The sequence below is a fragment of the Mixophyes fleayi genome, chromosome 4, assembly GCF_038048845.1.
Source record: "Mixophyes fleayi isolate aMixFle1 chromosome 4, aMixFle1.hap1, whole genome shotgun sequence".
NCBI classification, from domain to species: domain Eukaryota; kingdom Metazoa; phylum Chordata; class Amphibia; order Anura; family Limnodynastidae; genus Mixophyes; species Mixophyes fleayi.
In genome coordinates this window covers 83883015-83906336 of record NC_134405.1, presented here as the reverse complement: position 1 = coordinate 83906336, position 23322 = coordinate 83883015, and the positions used below count along the sequence as shown (strand labels likewise).

The window sequence follows — 23322 nt, the reverse complement described above, 5'->3', positions numbered from 1 at the left end:
ATATGATTATATGTGCACTTCAGTGATATTCAAGGTTCAGGTTATAGGAAAGGTGTCATGTCTAATATCATATTAAACCCCTAATCATCAGCAGCTGTCCGGTGCATTCGGCAAAGAGATCACACATTGCATACTTTAGTTATTGATGTTAGGGAATAAACCTTTGTATGATGCTGGCTATGAAATGCTAATTGACTAAGATGTAACTGGAGCATTGGCGGGAAGAAAGGAGCAGATCCCCTGGAGAGATTACCCTCACCTTTGGATTCCTTAGATTGAACCAGCCTATGACCTGTTTACCCTGGACCTTTAGAAGCAAGCCACATCATCTCTATTGTTCACTCTTTAACACTGACTGTATATATAATCATAGCTGCACCCACACCAGTCTCAGTCTACTCTGATCACAGTATTCAAGGTTGAATTACTGTTCACTGGTGCCCGTGGTTAGCGCAGCAGTATGTATGTATCTTTTGGTATTGGCTGTACTGTACTGTATCTTAATATAATAATGTATTGAATTGTTAACTATTTACATCTGCTAAAATAAATCACTTTGTGCGTTAGAAACACAATACAATCGCCTATGCAATGGTTATTTGAAAACGATAGAATTACTTTAATAGCTGTGAGCAGAAATTCGGGTTAAAGTTACCTATTAACAGTAATGGTGCGCTGACTGCTTTACTTTTGACAGTAACGGGGCCAATTGAATTCTTCCCATATAATGTAAACTTGAACTGAAACTTGCCTAGGCTACGTAAGGACACTATTGCAAGCAATGAATTATGAGAAATGCACAACAGTGAATTTCTGTACGTATAATACAATATAAAGTTCCTAATGAGATTTATAAATATATACTGAATAGAGGACACTAGAATTGTTAAGATAACACATAAAAATGTTATTATTATAAAAGGGAAAGTAGAGAGAGTTTAAGATTCCTATACATTAAAAGGAACACATCATTATTGTACCCTATGATGTGGATGGTATCCCACAGTATATAACCTAACACAGACCCTGAGATTGATACAGAGTACTAATAGAAATATAAATCTCTCAATATGTTTATTAATGCATTTAAGCATAATATGAAGGATAAGTGAACAGAATTTTGGAACTTACTAGACCAGTGCTCATACTTGATCTACATATTTTAAACATCGCTTTTAAGGTATTTTATTTGTGTGAATTAAAAGTAGAATTTTAGGAAATTATCTGTTATTTATGTTTGGCATTATCATGGACAATACAATGAAATATCTAAATATATTTAATCCTTTCCACTGATGTTGGACTAATCGATTTATGAAAATATCTGTTACAGTAAGCACAATCCTAAAGTGGGAGTGCCCCTCATAAGTTGTATCTTTTTTTTTGTGTTCAATAAATTATGTGAATATACTACAGAGGGAGCACACCACAAAATCAGGATACGGAATTAAATAAACATCTTAATGGATTTTAGAGATATTTGGTAGAAAGTAACATTGGTTGATTCCGTCTATTATGACTATGTAGTGCAGAGGGTTGACAGCACAAAGAGCATACATGGCAATAGATGACAGTACACACAGGCACCCTAGTGATTCTTCTGCAACAACCTGGAAAACTTTGGTAAGATTTTCAGGATCCAAGCAGCCACCAGGTCGTCTACAGTACTCCTGCGGAGGAGTGCCATCATACTAGAGTGGTAGGAGTCGAAGATGAGCGTTTGCTAACAGTCCAGGCTGGTAGCAGACCAGAACATAGGTACAAAATCAGGAGACAATGGAATAATTAAATTACAGGCAAGAGACAACAGCAGGCAGGGGTGGTCAGTGTACAGCAGAAAGGCAGCAAAGAAAAATACAATAGTGTTATTAGTACTAGAGCAAACATCACACCCAGTAACAATACTATAATAGGGCAAGAACCTATGAAAGGCAGCTTAGCTTTCTATAGGTACTGATAGACATCAAAGATAGTTGTTGAAAGGAAGTGGTCATAACAAAGATGGCCACAGGAAATAAGTTCATAAATAGCCCTGGTGGTTTGCTAGTTTTCAGACAGAGGGCCTGAGTCATTAAGGCACCCATACTGAGCGCAGTGTGTAGTTGTTTTCAACGGCACGTAAATCGGCTCTTCATACTCCCATAGTCAGCGAGGAACGGATCTCAAGATAAGTGTGGTGTTGACTATGGGTGTAGGTTCACTCTGCTGTACTAGGCCAGACACAGCATGATACATACAATACATATGTGGAATATGAACTCTCAAAAGAATGCACAGAAAAAAATTATTAATCAATTAAAGTTACATATCAATAATATAGTCATTTATGATTAGTAATGTAAATTTTGTAAAAAAAAGAAATAATAAATATATATATATATATATATATATATATAAATTCTAGGTTTTTTTCCATTGAAAAAGATTTATTAGGCTGTCCTTAATGTCTACTGTACATAAAATACATTTTTACTGTTGCTCCTGATTGCAGATACATATTATGGCATGCTTACTATACTGACTCAGGACTTAAACTTACCTTAACTGGTGCAAGTGATACGGCAGAAAAACAAGGAACTTTCACACACGCAGAGCTTCATTTTGACGTGGCTGCATTTGCTTGAGTTTGGCACGCCCACATTGTGCATCGAGTACTCACTGAAATCGTAGACCGTCGTACTGTCATTTGCGTTGGTATACGCAGCGGATTTGCTTCAGTTGACGGCCGAGTGTCCTCATTCTGGGCATGTGCAGAAGGGAATTGGGTACGATACGCACAAAAACCAGAAATACGTGCCTTAATGACTCAAGCCCCACGTGTCTATATGTGGAGGTGCACTGTGCAAAAGTGTAAATATTACCTAAAAAAACCCACTTTTAATAAAATAAATGTTTTCATTTGTCTCCAAAAATATTGTTCAGTTTAGCCTAATTTATAGGTTAAATTAATCATAACAGCGAGGGGCTACTAGGACTATCTTTATTACATTTGGTAATTTTTTTGTGTGCTCGGATTGCATCTGGAATTTCTCTGCTGAAGTGCAACTTATAAGACCATTGGAGGTACAGGTGGATACACGAAGACCACCAGCTCTGAACTGGTGCAAAGTTCAAGTAACTCCATACTTTGCTAGGAACACCCTCACTCTGCCCCCAACTCTGTCTGTGCAAACTTCTGCACCTTCACAAATGCTGGCATCTTGCTCTGTAGGCGCCTTGCCACAACTGAGGCACATGGTGGGTGATTTCTGAGTACAGCTTATTCTGCTCTGGGCAGTGGATGCTCCGCACCTCCTAAATGTTTTTTTCTGTCTTAAGTTTTGTATATTTATGCTACTGGTTTTCTAACATGTATATTAAAGGAATCTATTTTTTTTTTTTTTTTTAATAGCTAAATTGCACATCTAGTGTGTTGTATTTAAAGAAGGAAAGAAAGAAAATGACTGATCTGCTGAGATGCAATGTCTGTTTTCGGCAGCCAGGCAGAGAAACATCTCGCTTTGCTATAACAAACTGTGGCCATGTGGCATGTGAGCTCTGCCTGCAGAAAGGTACAATAAATGTGTGTTAATCTTGAATATACAGCTCTAGACAATCTATTATCAACCCCCGTGAGCTAAATTAGTATAATTTAATGGGCTAACCCTCAAATTTACATTATTTAAAAAAATAGCTTTATGTGCACATATGTGCTGTAACCCATAGCAGTTAATAAAAGATTAGCTTTTTTTTCTGAACTGCACTAGAAAAATGATATTTAAAATCTGATTTAAAGGATCACAAAATATAGATAATTTTTAGCACACGGGGGCTTAATTAAAAATATATATTACACATGCTCTTGCTCCTCTTGTTGTGCAGGGCTTCAAAGTTTCCATGCTGGATGGTGTTTTACCACCATAAGACCCCATCAGGGGAGTCTTGCAGTGCTAGTTTCTCAAGCTCCCCTATCTCCTAAAGTGGCCGGGTGTTACACACTATCATCTCTGTGTGCTCCTATTCATAGAGCCAAAGAGGGAGTCAAAGTTAGGCTAGAGATACAAGTGTAGAGCACTGGCATATCAAACTTGATCTGCTTTCCTGAACATAGTAGGCAATGTGAATACTGAGATTCTGACACATGAGCAAGGTTAAGCTCTTTTGCTTCAGCAAAGCAGTAGCCTTGTATAACACATTAGTAACTATGACCCTGTATGGCAGGGGGAGCAGGGACACGTTATTAAGCAGAGATGGGTTTAGATAAAATTATGTATGAAAACTATAGTTCTGAAATATTATAGTTTCATATTTACTTTGTTATGGGATAGCATAAGCAGTATAATGGCACTGTTGGCAGGTATCAGTCATTCATCAGAGTTTGTCACTCCTATTTTCTGGGAGACATTCAGTGTAGGCTCTATGCACACATCGATCATAGTTTGTGATATCCTTATATGATAATCCTTCATAGGTGCATGAAGGAAGTGGTGTTAGAGCATAGTGCATACCATCTGGTGATCAAGATCAACGTTTAGTGAGTCATACTCTAGTTTACATTGTGTATCATGCGTGAAATCAATTTGCGCATGCCTAGAACGTGGGTATCGATGCAGATTTGTGTGATTCTGCCTCTTACACCAGTCTATGCATGGAGAGGACATGTTTGTGCAATTGTAAATGGATGCAGACCGGGAAAAAGATGCATATACGCCTGAATAAGCTGAATTATTTGCAGGTGGTCAGGGACATGTGCAAATAACGGATTATGATGATAATGATCTCCTGCACTAGTGAATTGTTTGTGATTGCCTGTTTTCAGCACTGATTGGTGCTTTTTTCATCACTCAGGCATACATTATGATTTTGTGTGCTTGTTTAAGCAATTTGTTTCCATACATGAGACAGGGAGTTGTTTCTATGGTTTTAGAGAGATTTTTTAAGTTTTATTGATACCCAATAGCAATGCATTTGTTGCACATAAAACACATGGATAAAAACATGGTTACAAGTGGTGTGTAAGTGTCTGTGACGTGTACCTGGTGTAAACTGGGTGCATGTACTACTAGTGCAGACTTGCACAGATGTTAAGATGCGTATGTCTCAGCATATGGGTGTAAATTGCTATTTTTACGTCTGGAATATGGACATAAATTACACCTAATTTGCGACCAACTCTGCATCAGGCCCTTACTGCCAAACTGGCTTTCTGCTTCATTTATGTAGGTTAACAGCAGACATCTATATACCTTACCTCACAATACTTATCAGATTACATTTCCAATAATATAACTACTAATGATAATGTTATCAAACCACACAGCTCACCACTTCCTTTCCAGTCTTATGCAGAAGATATGAGTGTGTAAAGTGCCATTGTACAAAGCAGGGACTTAATTGTCTGTTTCATTCTTCTCTCATCTTATTTATACACTAAGCACTGCTTCCTAGTTTATCACAAAATGCAAATGTAAATATTCATTTTTTTATTTACCATTGTTCTAAATAATACCACACATGTTACCATAGTAGTCAGTGGAGAGGACTGGCAACATTTGGCCTAGGGGACAAGAACGTGTATATTGTTATCTACCTCATATGTTTACATTAAGACGTGGGAAAGCATGCTGAGGTAGCATAACAATATATATATATATATCTCTATATACACACACCAGATAATGGCTGTAATCGCTGCTATATAGATTTTTGCCTCTTCTACGGGGTTTTAGAGAATATGTTGTGTGACTGCAGTCATGTTGCCCACACATGCAGCAATATGACTGTTTGGCATGTCCACTGTACAGGCTACCAATGGCACACACTTGGGTGGCAGAATTGCATTAAACCGGTTGTTCAGGTTGAACAGCCAGATGAAAGTGCAGAACAGGTTTACCAGCCTCCACCATAATTTCTAGGGTAAACAATAATTTCACACATATGGCAAAGGTGGTCATCATTCATTTAGATGTGAAGGGCTGCCTAAGAAGTTCTAGTTGTATATATTATGTTAAATTGAGTATTTCTCTTTGCAGGAAAAAAAGACGAGTGTGGTGTGTGCAGATCACATTGCCGCACAATATTTCTTTCAAATGAGGTATATAATCATAACAAAATATTGTTTAAAATTATACAGTATGATTTAATGTCAAAATAACTCAACCATGTTAGGATTAAAAGGATACCTCACTCACTTACTAGTTCTCTGAAGCATTTTTCTCATGAGTCAATAAAGAGCGAGTAACACCCGGTGATCCCTCCGGCTTTGCTAAGTGCAGGGTGATTCAGCCACCATTTATCAGCCTTGGACATGGGGTCATACTGCACATGATCAGCTCTTATAATAAAACATTGATAGAACAAAAGATAACAGCGCTAAATGACACTCTGGGATAAATGATGTAGATAGTAAAAATAATCTTAAAACCAGGGCAGAATGAATAAGTACTTCAAACATTTAATAATGCACATACATGTATTGAAATCCAGCAATATAATAAAATAAGGAGATAATACTCCTAAGGTGTGTGTAAAAAACCGCAATCAACTTGTCAATTGAACACATAAATGATTATTGGGCCACAATGATGTGCAAACCAGGGCCACAATCACATATATATATGAATAAAAATAGAGAGCATGGTAGAACGATGAAAATGGGTACTAAAATCAATACCGGAGTATAGAGTTCAATTCAAGTGTCCAGCAATAGATAGGGATAGCGAAAACCAGCGGTACTCACGATCCTCTAATCTCAGCTCAGTTCACAGCTCTCCGGATTGATTGTTGTTACAGCTTTAAGCTGTTAAATATCCACAATATCCTGAGAAACGATGTCTCCTTAATCGTATGTAGCAGCTCTCTACAGCGTTCAGCTGTCAGCACATGGTGATGTGTGCTGAAAAAATCTGCCCGGGCAGAAACAGGGAACCAAATTTTCAGGTCCCTCTCAGATTAGGTCCGTGTGTCGGATATGTGTTCAAAACTCCAAGTGATAAGCGGTGATATGCTCCACAGCAATAGGCGACGCGTTTCATCCCTGAATGAGACTTTCTCAAGCCAAAAGTTAGTATAGGTTCTTAGTCCTCATCCCTTTTTATGTAAAAAGAAAGGGGGTGGAGATTCAAAAATCTAATTAGAGATTAATTGATTACATACGTTACACCAGTTGGAACAGTGCAAAAGAATACCAATATAGAGTTGGACCTTATTAATACATGAAAGGTAAAAATACATTTAAAATAGAAATATAAATTTACAATCAGCGGAGAGAAGGGCATTTATATATAAAAAAAACCTCATTAACCATATATATAATCTTTATAAGACAATGAGTATCTCTAGATTACTGAATTGAAATGTCAAACTAAGTATATCTATATAGTGTATAATTCACTCCATCAGAGTAAAGGACCTACTACATATAGGAAATTAAATGGACCACAAAGGAATACTCGATATATAAAGACATTATCTAGTTATATCACGAATAACTAATATATTAGTCTTCAAAAAAATCCAAAGCCTCATTTAATCCCTCTGGGTTTAGGGTTTTTAGCTTAGAAATCCATAATGTTTCTGCTTCACATAATTTTCTAAATCTATCCCCTCCTCTAGAGGTTTTAGTTATTAATTCTATTCCAGTTAATTGTAAACCTGAAGGATCTCGATTATGTACCAATGAAAAATGCTTGGATACACTAGACTTATAATAAAACAGACAACAACCAGGTCACTTTCAAGGGCCCAGAAAATGGCAGCACCTCGGAGGATTGTTATGTCTTACAATAAATTTGCTGCTTTAGGCACTAGGACAAATTATCTGGTGATACACCATAATCAGTTGGAACGCTCCCATAGACCTCTGAAATGCCAACTGACCATCAACGAGCAGCTTTTCATGTGGAGGACATAGATATAATGGTATTGAAGATTAGCCAATTATTTGTGTAGATTTAAACTACAGGAAAAGAGAAGAATAAACCTCAATGCGGAGACTTGATTAGATTAGTGGCAGCGTCAGGTGAAATGTCTATCTCATCTTCCTGGCAGTATCAGCTGCTCCTCATTTCACCCCTAAATTATCGGAGGTTGAAACATTGCTCCAAAATCCCAATAAATAACCTAACCAATGTACTTCATAGAGCTTCCAAGCATTTTATCTATGCATGCAAGTGATGGTTCAGCTTTTATGACACACTGTATTTTATACTATGAACAGGCTGCACCGGGTTACTGGATTAAGCATGGTCTGTTTGTACTGGTGACTGAATAATCTTTAGCTGTGTGTATTTGTAGAGTAGTTTGTATGATGTTTTATCCATTTGATCTCATGCTGCCACCTAGCTAGTGAGCTCTGGGACTAGCAACTTCTTTTTCTTTTGCTCTTATGCTGTTTAAAAAAAAAATGATATTGTTTTGTTAAATTTTTAGTATTATAGTACTAAATACAAAATATACTTATTTTGCTTTAAAAAAACAAACAAAAAGGCAATAACAAGAAAATGTAAACAGTAGATATTAATAGTTTACACAGAAATGGAGCAAACCCATGACTAAAAGAACCCACTACAAATGTGAATATGACACTTTTTTATGCATACTTTTGACAGCAACAGCTATTACAGATATTATGGGGTACATTTATCAGTCCTAAAAAAGAAAAGTGGAAGTGTTGGCCATAGCAGATTCTAGTTATTATTCATCTAGTACATTCTAGAAATTGATTACTAGAACCTGATTGCTATGGGCAACACCTCCACTTTTCCTTTTAAGAAGATTTGATAAATGTACCCCTATATCTCATAATCATGTGTGAAGAATGATATAACAGGAATGAAAGTGAGGACAAAATATGTCCATAAAATGCAAAACAATAAAATCTAGGGCTAGATTTACTAAGCTGCGGGTTTGAAAAAGTGGGGATGTTGCCTATAGCAACCAATCAGATTCTAGCTTTCATTTATTTAGTACATTCTACAAAATGACAGATAGAATCTGATTGGTTGCTATAGGCAACATCCCCACTTTTTCAAACCCGCAGCTTAGTATATCCAGCCCCTAGTCTTTTAGTAAATAGACATATATTGCGAAGATGCAGTATGCCAGTAACATGGAAGAGAGGTTTCACAATTCAGTTAAAAAAGAAAAAGTGTTCCCAAATTGGTATAAGCCACCAATACATCTGTTCCATATATTTAGAATTAGATCAGGGTACTGAATGTGATTTAATTTGTCTCCCCCAAACTTTTTCTAACCTCAGCTCAGGTTTTTTCATGTGTAACTCATTTTATTAAAAGTGAGATCATTATTTACCATTGCAACACTGCAAAATTGGGAGGATCGGGTATTGGTAACAGACTTTCTAACATAAAATTAATTTTTTACAAATAAGGGTTTTAGATGTGAGCATTATGAACCTAATTCCTTAAGGCATGTAAAAAGAACGTAAATTGCGTTTTTGCAAAAAAAAATGCACGTAACTCAGGTATACGCATGTTCATATTAAACTAGGAGCGGATCTGAAGAAACGTCTCTTGTGGAGTTTCGGTCTAGGTCCGCTCTGCTCTGACAAACAATACACTGCTGTATACGTCCATTACATAAGTCGAATATAAAGTTCTAAAAGAATGCATAGAAAAATTAACGTATTCAATGATTGTCATCTATTAGTAATATAGTCATTAATGACAAATGTCTGTTTTTTTTAAAAAAAAGTTTGTATTTTATATGGTAGCGTTTTTTTTAAACATAATAGAAGCCCCTTCAGAATAGCATAAGTATATTGTTGGTGTGTTGCATTAAATGCCATCAACTGCCCCACTATGAGCTGCCTCTCCTGGAGGTAAACAATATTTGGAGCATGTTGTTTTAAAATTTGAATATTATATGTCTGAATTTGCTGTGCATAATTCTTACATTCCAATATATCAGCATATCTGAATTAGCTGGCAGATTTGCTCTATTTTGAAACATGTTTTTTTATATATATATATAGTACCTCCAAGAAACTCTGTGCATGTCCACACTGTACACAATTGTAGTATCTGTCTGCACCTAAAACAATTACGATGTTTAAACTGTTGACACAAAATCGAAAAATGCCAACAGGCAATGCAAACAATATAAAGAATGATGTGGTGCTAGCTCTGGAATTTGAGAACAGCACCAACCTGATAGTCCTGAAGAGGCTCTCTTTCCACATGGACTGAGATTATTCCATAGAACGAGTGTTGCAGGCCACCCGATTCAAGAAGATTTCAGACACTTTAAGATCGTTATAAAAGAAGACATATGAATTTAACCACACTCAGCCTACTCGTTCCTGTCAATGTGTCATGAACTGCAAATTGGATGGTACCGCTTACTGGTATTGGTACAACTGAGCAAGGAGGTGCGAAGTCTAACGCACCCATGGTATTCATCAGGAAACCCCACAAGGGGGTATGGGCTTAGCTGCTAAGGATGCTCAGGTTGCGGTTCTCTGAAACAGTCACCTGGGAAGCTGCGGGTGAAAATAGGAGTAATAAAACAATTCGGGTGAAAACCAACCCGAAAGCGAGATACAAAAGGAAGATCCAGAGAGTGGTCAAAGCAAGCCAGGAGTCAGAACCAGAGCGATCAAAACAGAAACCAAATCACAATCCAAAAGGTAGGTCAGGAGACAATCCGGGTCTGGAGCGAAATACACTAGGAGTAGAGGCAGGATGCAGGAGAGCAGAACAGGTAATGAAGGTGCTGGAGCTAGGATTTGACCTATTACTCTGGCACAGGGTGTACAGGGTTGTAAAGTCATCATTTAACATAAATCACCAGATTTAAAACGGCAATATATGAAAATAAACCCGGCATGCTCGCCCCAGCCAAACAGCTTAACTATAGTGCTGGCAGTTTAGGCTGGTACTAACAAAATCGTAGAGACAGAAAACATGTGCCCCCCCCCCTCACGATTTTATGACTACCAGCACTGGCAGCACTATGGCAGGGAAACCAACAGCGTGGCATCCACCTGCCATAATGCCAAACCAGCCCCATGCTGGATTCTCTAGGGTGATCAGGTCCGCAAAAAAAATGCTGGCTCATCTCCCTAGGTTTACCCAGCCCTGTGCTAATAGCACTAGGGCTCTTTTCACACCTCAGGGGCAATGGGTGTCAGGAAATGTTAATTTTATAATGTATAAATCCATTTTGGCCCTGGTGCACTACGGGTCTCAGCATGCCCAGGGGCTTCATATGTAATAAAACCAAGGATCCTTTGCAAAATAAAAAAAAAAACCCTGATGCAAAACTAGCTCCTAGGAGCTCCCTGCGCAAATCAGGTCTTACGGCAGTAGTCTAGTAGTATAATATGGGGATTTCCCACGGCTTGAACTCAAGTCCAGAGTTCAAACTGTGGGAAATTCCCATGCTATATATATGGCTGATACGTGTAGGCTGGCAGCTCTAGGGTTGGTTAAGTTATTGGGGGATCCACACAATTTTATTTTTTAACATGGAATTTTTTTATTTTTTTTTCATGCATTGCAGTTTTAAATCTTGTGATTTGTGTTGACATTTTGACTGTGGACCTTCTGAACATGTACACATGCAGTCGACCTTATAACTGTGTCGACCTTATGACTGTAGACATTTTGTTTTAGACACTTTCACTGTCGACTTTTAAACTACATCCTGTTTTTCAGTCGTATCACTTGCACCAGCTACAGGTAAGGTGTAAGTGCCGATTGATAGTGATGACGATCGCGTATGCATAGTAAAACGTGTTTGCAATCAAACGCAACTGTAACAATGCATTTTATGTACAGTAGACATTAATAATAACATCCTGATAAATGTATTTGTATGAGGGGGAATTGAGAAAACTTTTTCTTTTAAATGTTTTTTCATTTATGACTATGGTCCTGATTCATTAAGGAAAGTTAAGTAAAAAAATAATGATTAAGTAGTCTCCTGGACAAAACCATGTTACAATGCAACGGGGGCTAATTAGTTTTCTATTTTTCACATAAGTTAAATACTGTCTGTATTTAATGTAGCACACAAATACTTGATAGCTTATTTGTACACTGAAATTTAAAGTTGATATTTGTGTGCTACATGAAAAACCAGATAGTATTTAACTTACGTGCAAAATAGAAAACTAACTTGCACCCCTTGCATTGTAACATGGTTTTGTCCAGGAGACTACTTACTCAGATTTTTAACTTAACGTTCCTTAATGAATCAGGCTCTATATCTTTAACAGGTGACAATAATTGACTACTTTTTTTTTCTGTGCGTTCTGATGGTACTTTACTTTATTCCACATATGTATTGTACGTATCCTGCAGTGTATTGTGTCTGTCTGCATACAGCAAGTGCCATATATGCTGAGTGTACCGAGACCCATATTCAATGAGAGACGTTTCTTCAGATCCGCTTCTGATTACGGATGCGCATATGCCTGAATTTCGTATGTTTTTAAAAAGGGCACAGTACATTCGTTTTGTCTGCCTTAATGAATCAGTCCCAAATATGTTATGATATTCATATTGGTACATTGACTGTCCTGTGTACTTTCATTTTTCTGTACATTGATGGTCTTTATTGGCAAGTTTGTTAATCTTGGTTAGGTTCCACATATTGTTAGGGGCTTATTCAATTAGGTTTCTGGTCAGGTTCGGACCGAAAACTTAAGTGAATATGCCCCATAAAATGTACTCTGCTATTTCCACATTGTTGTCCATACGCTACCTAAATCTCAATATGTCAAAAACTGGGATTATTATCTTCTTTCCTCAATCAATACCTCCCTCTAAATCGACCTCACCATCAACAACACTACATTTTCCTTGTCATCTGCTTTACTCCTCACATCCAGTCTGTCATAAACCATGCAGAGTTTTGTCATGGATTTATTTAATTAGTCTTGCTGAGTGTACTGTTGCACAATTTAATTACATAATGTGACCTAATAGATGTTTTTATTTTCACAGACACATGCTGATATCAAAATGCTTTTCATGGATATTAATGTACTTTGCACAAAGTTTTCAAAGGAGTTCACAAATGTAAGTTGGTATTTGCAGATTGTGATGTTTCAGTTCTCTAAGCTCAGTTTGTTTATGTGAAACACTTGCAGAGAGCTAAAATAACAAATTAAGCCTAGATGTATGTAAAATGAGTGTTCCATGTGTACACTTGGGGGTAAATGTATGAAGCTTCGGGTTCCTCAACCCCCGCGAGTTCGGCGTCTTCGGCGTTTAAATTTAAAGCGGCGCTGCCTTGTAAAGGGAAACTTCCCTTTACAAGGCAGTGCCGCTTTAAATTTAAACACCGAAGACGCTGAACTCGCTGGTGTTGAGGAACCCGGACCTTCATACATTTACCCCTTTTGGGTGTTCCTCTTGTCCAGAATACCCCTGACATTTACAACCATTGGGGTAGATTTACTAAGCTGCGGGTTTGAAAAAGTGGGGATGTTGCCTATAGCAACCAATCAGATTCTAGCTTTCATTTATTTAGTACTGTCTAGAAAATGACAGCTGGAATCTAATTGGTTGCTATAGACAACATCCCCACTTTTTTAAACCCGCAGTTTAGTAAATCTAGTCCATTGTCTCAATTGATCAAAATCAAACTCTCTGGTAAGTTGTTTTTTTTTTTTTCATTTGTTTTAAAAACAGTGTGTGGGGATAACGTCTCAAGGGAGGTATTGGTGCTGAGTGCTGAGAGTATGCCAGGAAAGCCACAACATGGGTTTAGTTAGCTGCACAGGAGCAAAATAACAAGTTGAATGTATAATACACCCAATTTATTTGTTGATTCCTCTCAACAACAGGGGGACCAGCTTACTGTGTTTTAACATGGAGACAGTGAAACAGCTATATGCTCTCTTTAGTGTAAGTGCACTTCTGTGGGTACCAAGGCCCCATGGCAAGCCCCCTGTGTATCTACCCAAACTGCTGCCATTCCCTTTACTTTAATAGCGACACTTTTCATCATCAGTCTTCGTTAGTCTCCATTAGTTGTCCAATTTGTGAATTAAAACTCTCCGGCAGACCAACTGTTCTTTTCCAGCTCCTCGCTGACATTAAATCCAGGATACTCTGGGTGTAATACTTTGGCAACAAGGGATGAGAGGAACATTCATCTCCAGATTTTTAGTTGGAGACATTTTTTTATTTAATTTTACTTTACAAAAAAATGATGTAATGTTAAAGAGTAAATTAAATAATCCTTTAGGTTTGTATTATGTTTCAGTAATGTGTTGCCATCCAATTATTGCTATATTACATATGGACTAAAGGTGTCAGCACACAAAATTATTTTCTGAATTTTAACTAAACAATTATACCAATATGATATACTTTTGAGCATGTGCAATTAGTTATTATAATTTGATCTGGCCACAACCTCAGATATACCATTGTTTTCATTTACTTGGATGACCCCATTTGTAATCTCATGGATTACGTGTTGTTTTACATTGTTTGTGTACCATGCACATAGTGCTAATTCCATCCTGTTATGTAATATGATTACATAATAAAGCTGCTCTTATACATAATGATCTTAGGAATTTTAATCAATCTGATTCTAAAATGTTATCATGTTTATTACACACAAGGAAATATTATTATTATCTTTGATTTATAAGGCGCCACAAAGGGTCCGCAGCGCCGTACATTACATATACAGAAAACAGAACCAAGACACAACATGATACACAAATATATACAAACACAGGTGACAGGATAAAGCAAATCAGATTATATGACCACCAGTTATATACATGTATGTTTCACTAAATTTGTAAGTGAAAAGAAATTAACAAAACATCTACAGTGTATATTATGTTGAAGGTTTTTTTTTTAATCTGTTAAATTCTCTTGAAATCCTCCTTGAATCTGTGTGTTTGGGGAACAAAAGGAGTAAAAGTGCACCTGACCAAAGACCACACTGCGAAATGAGGTGCACCTATGGGGTGAGGTTATTCTATTGTTTCGTCCCAACAGCTACCTGTAAACTGCTGACTGAGGACTTGAAAACAAAGATAAATAACTGTCAGAAATGTAGGGGAAGGCAGAAATATCACTGATAGAACTGCTTGGAACATTGTAATATATGTACATGAGAATCCACTTATCACTGCAAAGGACCTCCAAAAAGGCATACAGTAGAGTATCGCTTACACAAAAATAAATTGTATGAAATAGTTTTCAGGAGAAAAACTTTCCTATGACCTTTTAACATGCAATGTTCAAATTATGCAAAAACAATGGTTACAAATTTTTGTGGTACAGCCAAACTGTGGATAATTCGGAAAAAACAACACTGCAAAGTATACATTGTAAAATGATCCATTACTTCTATCACTTCTATTACTTACAGCAATAGACGTTTTGAATTATTGGCCTTCATAGTTGCAAGATTTGAATATTATTGCAGATCTGTGGGAAGTCTCAAACAAACATGGAAGGCTTGCAAGACGACTGGAAAATATATGTAGGAGAGTTCTGCTAGGACTAGTAGGGGAATAATTCCTAAAGCAAGTACTGACTAATAATCTGCCCAAACATTTGCACATGCCAGATTCACTAGTTTTTCAAGGTAATAGTAAAAGTGCATTAAAATGTGCAGAAGTTTATGTTTGTACCTTGCTGAAGTTGTGTTAACCTATTTTCACTTTGAGATTCAGGGAAACTTTTGACCAGGAATGCCCAAACTTGTATATTAAAGTACATATAAAATACATGAGAATTTGGTCATGCATACAAATTATATTTTTTTAATTCTGATTGGTCATTCTGACTTTACCCCTTCAATATAATTGTTTTTCAACTAGTACGTAATCAATATTGTTAAAGTTGTACAATCACAGTTATGAATACTTTTTTGGAGTAATGTGCACATACACATAACAATTTTTATTTCCGTGCAGTTATGTGCAAATATCTTTTATGATTATCTCTATATGTCAGGTACATGAAATATGTTAAACAATGTGATCTGCGTTTGACTCGGTGGAGTGGCCGTACCTGTGGGAAGTGCTGACCCGATTTGGAATTTATAAAATGGGTTAGACTTTTGTATTCACATCCAGTGGCGCGGGTCTGTGTCAATGGGCATCTTTCTCAACAATTTGAATTAGAACGGGGTACTAGACATTGATGCCTGTTGTCTCCGGCCCTGTTTGCATTAGCAAAAGAGCCGCTGGCCTGTAAGATCCGGCATGATAGAGAAATTGTGGGACTTAGATCAGAGCATAGAGAGGATAAGGTGGCATTATATGCAGATGATATGCTGCTGTTTCTTTCAGACCACGACACTTCCCTAAGACATCTGCTGCGGGTGGTTGATGGATTTGGTTTTTTTTACGGTCTTAAAATTAATTGGGATAAATCTAGCGTGTTCCCTCTGGGATGGGAATGTCCCGTGACAATGCTAGAAGGCCTGCAGTTAAAATGGGCATCAAAATTCAAATACTTGGGAATATGGATCTCTAATACCCCCGCTGAATATGTAGAACTTAATTTGCGGCCCCAGATCGAATACCTTAAAGAAAAGACTCATGTGTGGAGGAAGCTCCCGCTTTCTACCTCCGGCAGGATAAATTTAATTAAGATGGTGGTGCAACCAAAGTTTTTGTATATACTCCAGCAGTCACCTGTATATATCCCACCCTCCATTTTCCGATGCATTGATAGCTATTTGACTTCATTGGTTTGGGGAGGGGGAAGGGCTAAGGTCAAGCTCAGCTCGCTGTATAGATCCAGATCTTCTAGTGGACTTGCACTTCCTAACTTGAAACTATACTATGTTGCCTCTCAGTTGGTCCACCTTAAGGCATGGGTTTCAGATCCTGATTACCATGAGCTACATTGGGTGTTGGTACACCAATTTAATTCTAATCACACTCCCTTACAGTCACTGCTGGCAGGGTGGCTTGGCATACGGGCTCCTCCACTCCTAAACCAGGCAGTCAAGATTTGGACAATCAGTAATGAAATAAAACAGACTGACATTGATCCATATACTCCTATCTGGGGGGCAAAGAAATTTGAGGAGTTGAATACAGTGGAGGGGGCCAGGGAGTGGTCTCGGTTGGGTGTGGTGTCGGTAGGTCAGCTTTATGATACAAATGTACTTAAATCCTTTGAACAGTTGGTTGGGGAATTCTCTGTACCCAGAACAATGTTTTATTCTTACCTTCAATTACAACACGCCCTAAACACACAATTTAAGGGGAAGACACTGGTGATTGGTGTGGCTCCACTGAGGAAACAACTACAGGCCCTGGGTCATAGGGGGCTGATCTCTCAAATGTACCCATGTCTTTTGTATGAATCCACTGCAGATGACTTGAATGGTTTGAGGAATCAGTGGGAAATAGATATTGGCTCTTTATCAGACAAGGAGTGGGGGATGGTTACAGACAGTACTAAAGGTTATACTTCATCATTAAAATTTCAACAAATACAGGTGTTTATCCTACACAGGGCTTACTTTACCCCTATTAGACTGGCAACATTTCGTCCGGATGTTACCCCTAACTGCCCAAAATGCAATTCGGTGAATGCTAACTTTTGCCACCTTCTATGGGAGTGTTCATGTATACAAATCTTCTGGCGAAGGATCAGGAGATGTATTCAGGTTACTGGAATTGAAGTGTCTCTTAGTTCACCGGCCACTTGTCTCTTTGGGATCCGATTGAAGGGTTGGCCCCGACGAGTCCCACGGTTAAAAATTGTGTGACATATCTGCCAACATTATCAGTCTGGAATTTGACACATTTTAAGCTAAGCTCCTGGTCCACAGGTGTCAGTATCATGTTTGTATATGCAGTTGTGTGTCGTCCATGACAACAGAGTGGCAATTTTTTCCAGATAATTTTTTTTGTTTTGTTTTTTTCTTTACCCAATCAGATTCTGTTAATTTTCAAGTATAGATTAGAAAGTGAAAGAAAATGTTTGATTGGTTACTAGAAGCAACTCTATCTGCTAGTTATCTATAGAACAGAAAGAAATATCAATCCCAAGTGAATGCATTTGCTTTAATTTGTTTTAATTTTAACTTAGTGTAATGCAAATACTCATTTTTAGGTTGTGGAATTTCAGGACAGCCATAGACGCCGTTCAATAGCGCATTACAAAGGAAAGGTAAGTGTCATATCTGTACAGGAATCTATTGAAAATAAGAACAACTCATATAGTATGCAACTAGTGTATGATCTATATTTCTAAAAGGTAAATGTACAGGTAGTGTAGTGGATAAAAAACTTGAACACTTGGGTAAATGAGGAACACCAAGTATATTTTAAGCATGTAATATAGTGGCATTGCAGGGTCATGTTGTATAAAAATGCTGCACTGCCTAGTGCCTATAATTATGGATAGTATGTGTTTGCTCACTGGAACTATTAAGCCATGTACCCTTCCCATCTTGTTGGCTCGCCATTTTACTGTAGTTACTCAACTCCTGACCCATTTAGGATTACACTCCTAGCTTCATCCCTTATACCTCCTCCCCCATTCTTATCCCACTATACAGCCAAGTGTTATATTGGTTCTCGTTTATTGGTACCTATGCACATGTATCGCATGATCTCATTTTGCAGTCAAGCTAATGATATCTCGCATCATGATAATACAGTTTTGTTTTTGGATGTCCACCCTGTACCTGTGCATCAATTTGTTAATGTTAAACGGAGAGGCTGTACTACTTTCAATAAAAACAGATTGTATGGAAAAAAAGAAACAATTATGGCTAGCATGGCTGCAAGAGGAGACCTTAATGACTTTGAAAGAGGAGCAATTGTTGGGATATGTTTGGCAGAAGCTTCAATGACCAAAGCAGCTGAATGTATGAGCCAAGGTGATGTTAGTATGGAACTTTGAGGGAAAACATCAGTAAAGGGAAACTGGGCAGAAGCGTATATTCCAGGATCATGATACAAAGCATTAATTCAAAGTGCAAGGGAACTGCTGATCAATTGACTGCAAATTTCATCCTGTGACGCAAGAATACGGTTTTAGCAAAAATAGTATTAAAAGAACTCCGCAGAGCAGGACATTATAGTTGTGCTGCAGTGCATAAACCGCTCATCAAACTGGGTGGTAAGTGCTTGCACAGATAATGAATTGCAGAACAGTAGAGGTAGATGATATGGTTAAATAAATCATCCTTCACCATGCAAAGGCATGGGGAAGCTATCAAAGGCAAAAGCAGGTCAATCATACTGATGATGCAGATCTGCAAACATGTAAATGTAAGTGCATCCCCATTTACTGTGGTAGTTCTAAAAATGGGGAAGCGGCTGTAAACTGTAAAATGTGTTTAGTGGAGAAATAGGTGTATTTGTGCAAATTAAAAGGCACCGTAATTCTGCATTTTCAGCTGTTAGTAAACATGACTTGTCTAACTTGCACTAGCCAGATTGCTGCAACTTTGATCAGTGCTACTAAACATCGTTGGCCTCATTTAGAGTTAGAAGCAAATCCAGCTAAAATATACAGATTTCCACCTGGACAAACCATGTTTGTATACAAAGGGCAAATGCAATTCTTTTTTTTTTTTCATAAAGAGAAATACTGCCTGATATTGCATGTAGTACACAAATACTAGGCTTTCATTTTACACATTGGTTTACAGTTGAGCTATGATGTGCCCCCTTCCAACTCTGAATCTGTCTACACATTTTTAGATTGCTCCCCCCACCTGCAAAACAACATGGTTTTGCTAGCTGGTTGTATTCCTAACTCTTAAGGATTAAGTCTTAACTCTTAAGGATTCAATTAACCGCGATGTTCTCAGGAAAATCGTGACTGCGCAGTTTTGCAGTTACTGCAGCAAAAATTTACGCTCAGTTGAGGAAAGATGAGCGGATATTTCCGTAAAAATATATGTGCGAGGTGTCTCTGGAATGCCCGCGAGACACTTCATGCTGAATTGAAATTTCCCTTAAATGAGGCTCTTGCTCAGTGCAAAAGAGTAAAGTGTAAGTTCAGTATCATAACTTGTAAGGGTATTGATATAACAGCAGGACCAGTACCATAATTCTTAGATTAGATAGACTTTTTTTTTAACATTAGTACATACTTACCAACTATTCACTATTTAACTCTGGGAGATCTGGAGGGGAGGTGAAATGTGAGGGTGGAAGGGAGTACAGCGAATTGCGTAATTTTGGCCCTGCGACCCAGTGACGTGAAAGCGTAATTTTGCGCGGAGGATTCACCGTGAATCGTGTCATGGAAGCTCCCATCCTGACAACTTCCCAGTGATTATACGGGAGAATGGCCTGCTCTCCTGGGAGAGTGGGTAAGTATGCATTAGTAACTGCTCTGGCAATTGGACAGAATTAGTGAATTTGAACATCTATAAACTAGGAACAAACAACCTTATTCTTTGTTCCTATACACAAACCTGATTGTCAGCATTGTAGGACTTCTGAATGGAGGATGTTATGTAGAAGCCAGATAACAGAAGCTGTGATGGGGATGCGCTTTAAAAAAAGAACTCTTACGGAAACTAATCATTTTGTTTTCTTTCCCCTTTTAAAGTAAAAGAAATAACACTTCTTGCTTAGGTTCAATGAAAACACAATTTCAGGGTTTTATGGAGTCTGCTGCCTTAGTTAAAGTAAAACAGCTGTTGAAATAGAATTTTGTACTGCTGCAACGTTCCCTTCTCCCTGTTGATGTGTTCAGAGCCCAGGTGGTGGCGGTAAGGAGCAGCCTACATTAGGAGGGTAACTGTGTGCCTCTCCAACACAACTAGTACTGACTCAACCTCAAGTAGGATATGTTCCAAAACTCTGCAGGTGGTGTAACACCGTTCAAGGGGGGAATTCCACTCCAACTGCATATTTCTAAATACATACATGTGAAGAAGTTTATATGTGATTTTATTGTTGTTTCAGATAGCAAAGTTAGAAGAAACTATTAAGGAATTGACCCAACAATTGGAAAAGTATGTTTTTTGTTTTTCCTTTTGACTTTTTAATTAGATCTATAATAAGAGACCACTGACCTTTTTAATATTTTTTTTATTGCAATACCCATTAGCAAAACTAAATTACTTTTAATTCTAAAGGAGCATTCTGGAAATGAATAACATAAAAGGTACAGTAGATATTTAGAAAGCTATACGTAACTGGCTAAGCTCTAATCAACACTTCTTATTTTTTTTTAAAGGATTTTTAATATAAAAAGGGAAATGTTTTTATGTGACGCATGGGGTAAATTGAAATGTGTCATGTTGCCCTTTCAATGCAGTTTTGCTAAAAAATAAAGTGTATTGGTGTATTTCCTTTCTTCTCTATAAAGAACTGTAATAGACAGGTGCTACATTTTGCAGCCAGTAAGTAAAATCTTGCTACTTTACATCTAAAACCTCAGATGGCAAATCATAATTTATAAGTTATGTTGCTTTAAATTGACAGTGACATTAATGATTATGCAGACATTTCCATTACCTACAGTGAGCCATTCACATAGTGACATCACAATATTATTGTGGATATTGGCTGCCCCCTCTGTGTTTATAATGACAAATCTGCTTTAAGCTTCTGTGCACTGCTCTTCATATCTCTTAATGGTGCAAAGTAGATGAGCTCTTTCATCATTTGGCCTGTTGTCAATTGTACAGTGCAAAACCATATTCACCTTAGGCAGTTGTCAATTATAGACTTCTAAAGTGTAGGTGGTAACTATCTGAGATGGATGAATGGAAATATCACCCATACTAGTCACCTTTCGTAACTTATATTACACTGTTTAACAATTGTTTAGTATACACAGTGAAAACATTCATAGATGATTGATTGATGTGTTTGTTTGTTTTTCTTTTAAGTTATAGTTTCAGAGCTTCTCAATCTTACAATCGACTGCCAGCTTCTGGTGAATTTAGAACTCTAGGTCCCAGTAAGTAGACTTAACGATAATTCATCTTTACACTGACAGATTCTCCTTAATAGTGATTAGCTGGTAGCTTGAAAACACATTACATTTTTGGGGGAAAATGTCGGTTGAGTATTGTTTTCCTTTACATGACTTCTCTGTCCAGTACCACTATGTAAGTACACAGCACCAAGCCACAAAGTAACCGTTATTACATACATTATTACTTAGGGATAGATTTGAACTCACGGAGGCTTCTTCTTTCAACAGTAAAGTCTGCTGGATCGCTTAGAACCTCACATTTGAGATTGGTATACCCAGCTTCCAAATATGGTGCAAATAGCATAAATGTACTGTAATCCATAGCAACCAGAGTGCAGCTGTTTTGTATGATTAAATTTTACAGCTCTATATATGAGTTGTACATGAATGTACAGAACCCACCATTATTAGGAATTGTTAAGAAATCTGTGACCTGCAGTCCACCTACATCAGTCAAATCAGAAATGAAAACGTCCTCCCCAAGTCAAACATAGTATGATTTTAATTTAGGTTACCACTAAATGTAGGTATGTTACAACACGTGAGAGTGTCAACGGCTCTCTTCTTTTCTAGCTACTTTATAGTTGTGTTATTGAATTAAATGATTCCAAGTTGTGCATAGGGGAAAGAGCAATAAATTATTGTAATATCACAAACTCTAGAATTGCTGCACTGACAAATGTTCTTTCTGTCGAAGTCGTATAATTGGATGAACGAAAGTATATTGGTTAATATTGTTTTGCCGTGCGATTGCGATCCGTACGCCACGTAACACGTGGCATGGTGCGATCGCACGGTAAAATACGCACGCACACACTCGCATTACAACATTTAGTTATTTATATAATTCATATTCATATTGGTTCCGTTGCACTGTAATTTATGAGCAGATAGTATTTGGTTTATTATTAGTATATATATATATATATATATATATATATATATATAAAATAAATCACTTTGTGTGTTAGAAACACAATACAATCGCCTATGCAATACTTATTTGAAAACGATACAATTACTTTAATATTTCATACACAGCCCTAATAGATTGGAATTAGACTCAAAGAGACTCATGCAGAGGTGGATGCAAAACGGGAGTAACTTATTTCCACAGATATGGATGCTGTACGCTGTATATGCGCCTGGTTTATGATAAGTCATCATCAGTAGTGTGTATTTGCACCAGCCCTATAGCAGCAAACCCACAGAAGACTGAATTATCAGACAATGCCACTAAGAAATAGCTTTGGCATCAATTCATGTTTCCAAAACAGCACAAAGTAGGATTCTACACATGGGTTTTCCAACCCTGAGTTTATTTCAGCCAGGATGGGGTAGATCTGGGTGTTATATCCTCCCCCATCCCAGGAAAGGTTTACACTTTCTGTAGTTTATGGTGTTATTGTCTTGTGATCAGCTT

General features: G+C 37.5%; 1 protein-coding gene across 7 annotated transcripts in view; it reads left to right on the top strand.

Annotated features, from left to right (window-relative positions):
• Positions 1-23322, top strand: part of RNF212 (ring finger protein 212) — a 55882-nt gene that overhangs the window by 25312 nt on the left and 7248 nt on the right. For 2 of the 7 annotated variants that reach the window (XM_075207674.1, XM_075207675.1), the window contains exons 2-7: positions 3392-3551; positions 6012-6073; positions 12951-13025; positions 18060-18116; positions 20879-20928; positions 21811-21881. In XM_075207674.1, coding sequence (XP_075063775.1) covers positions 3440-3551; positions 6012-6073; positions 12951-13025; positions 18060-18116; positions 20879-20928; positions 21811-21881 — 427 coding nt within the window. In that variant the 5' untranslated portion in view covers positions 3392-3439. Of the gene's footprint in view, positions 1-3391; positions 3552-6011; positions 6074-12932; positions 13026-13795; positions 13857-18059; positions 18117-20878; positions 20929-21810; positions 21882-23322 lie in introns of those variants that run through there. The other 5 variants (XM_075207676.1, XM_075207677.1, XM_075207678.1 and 2 more) reach the window with 5 other exon arrangements.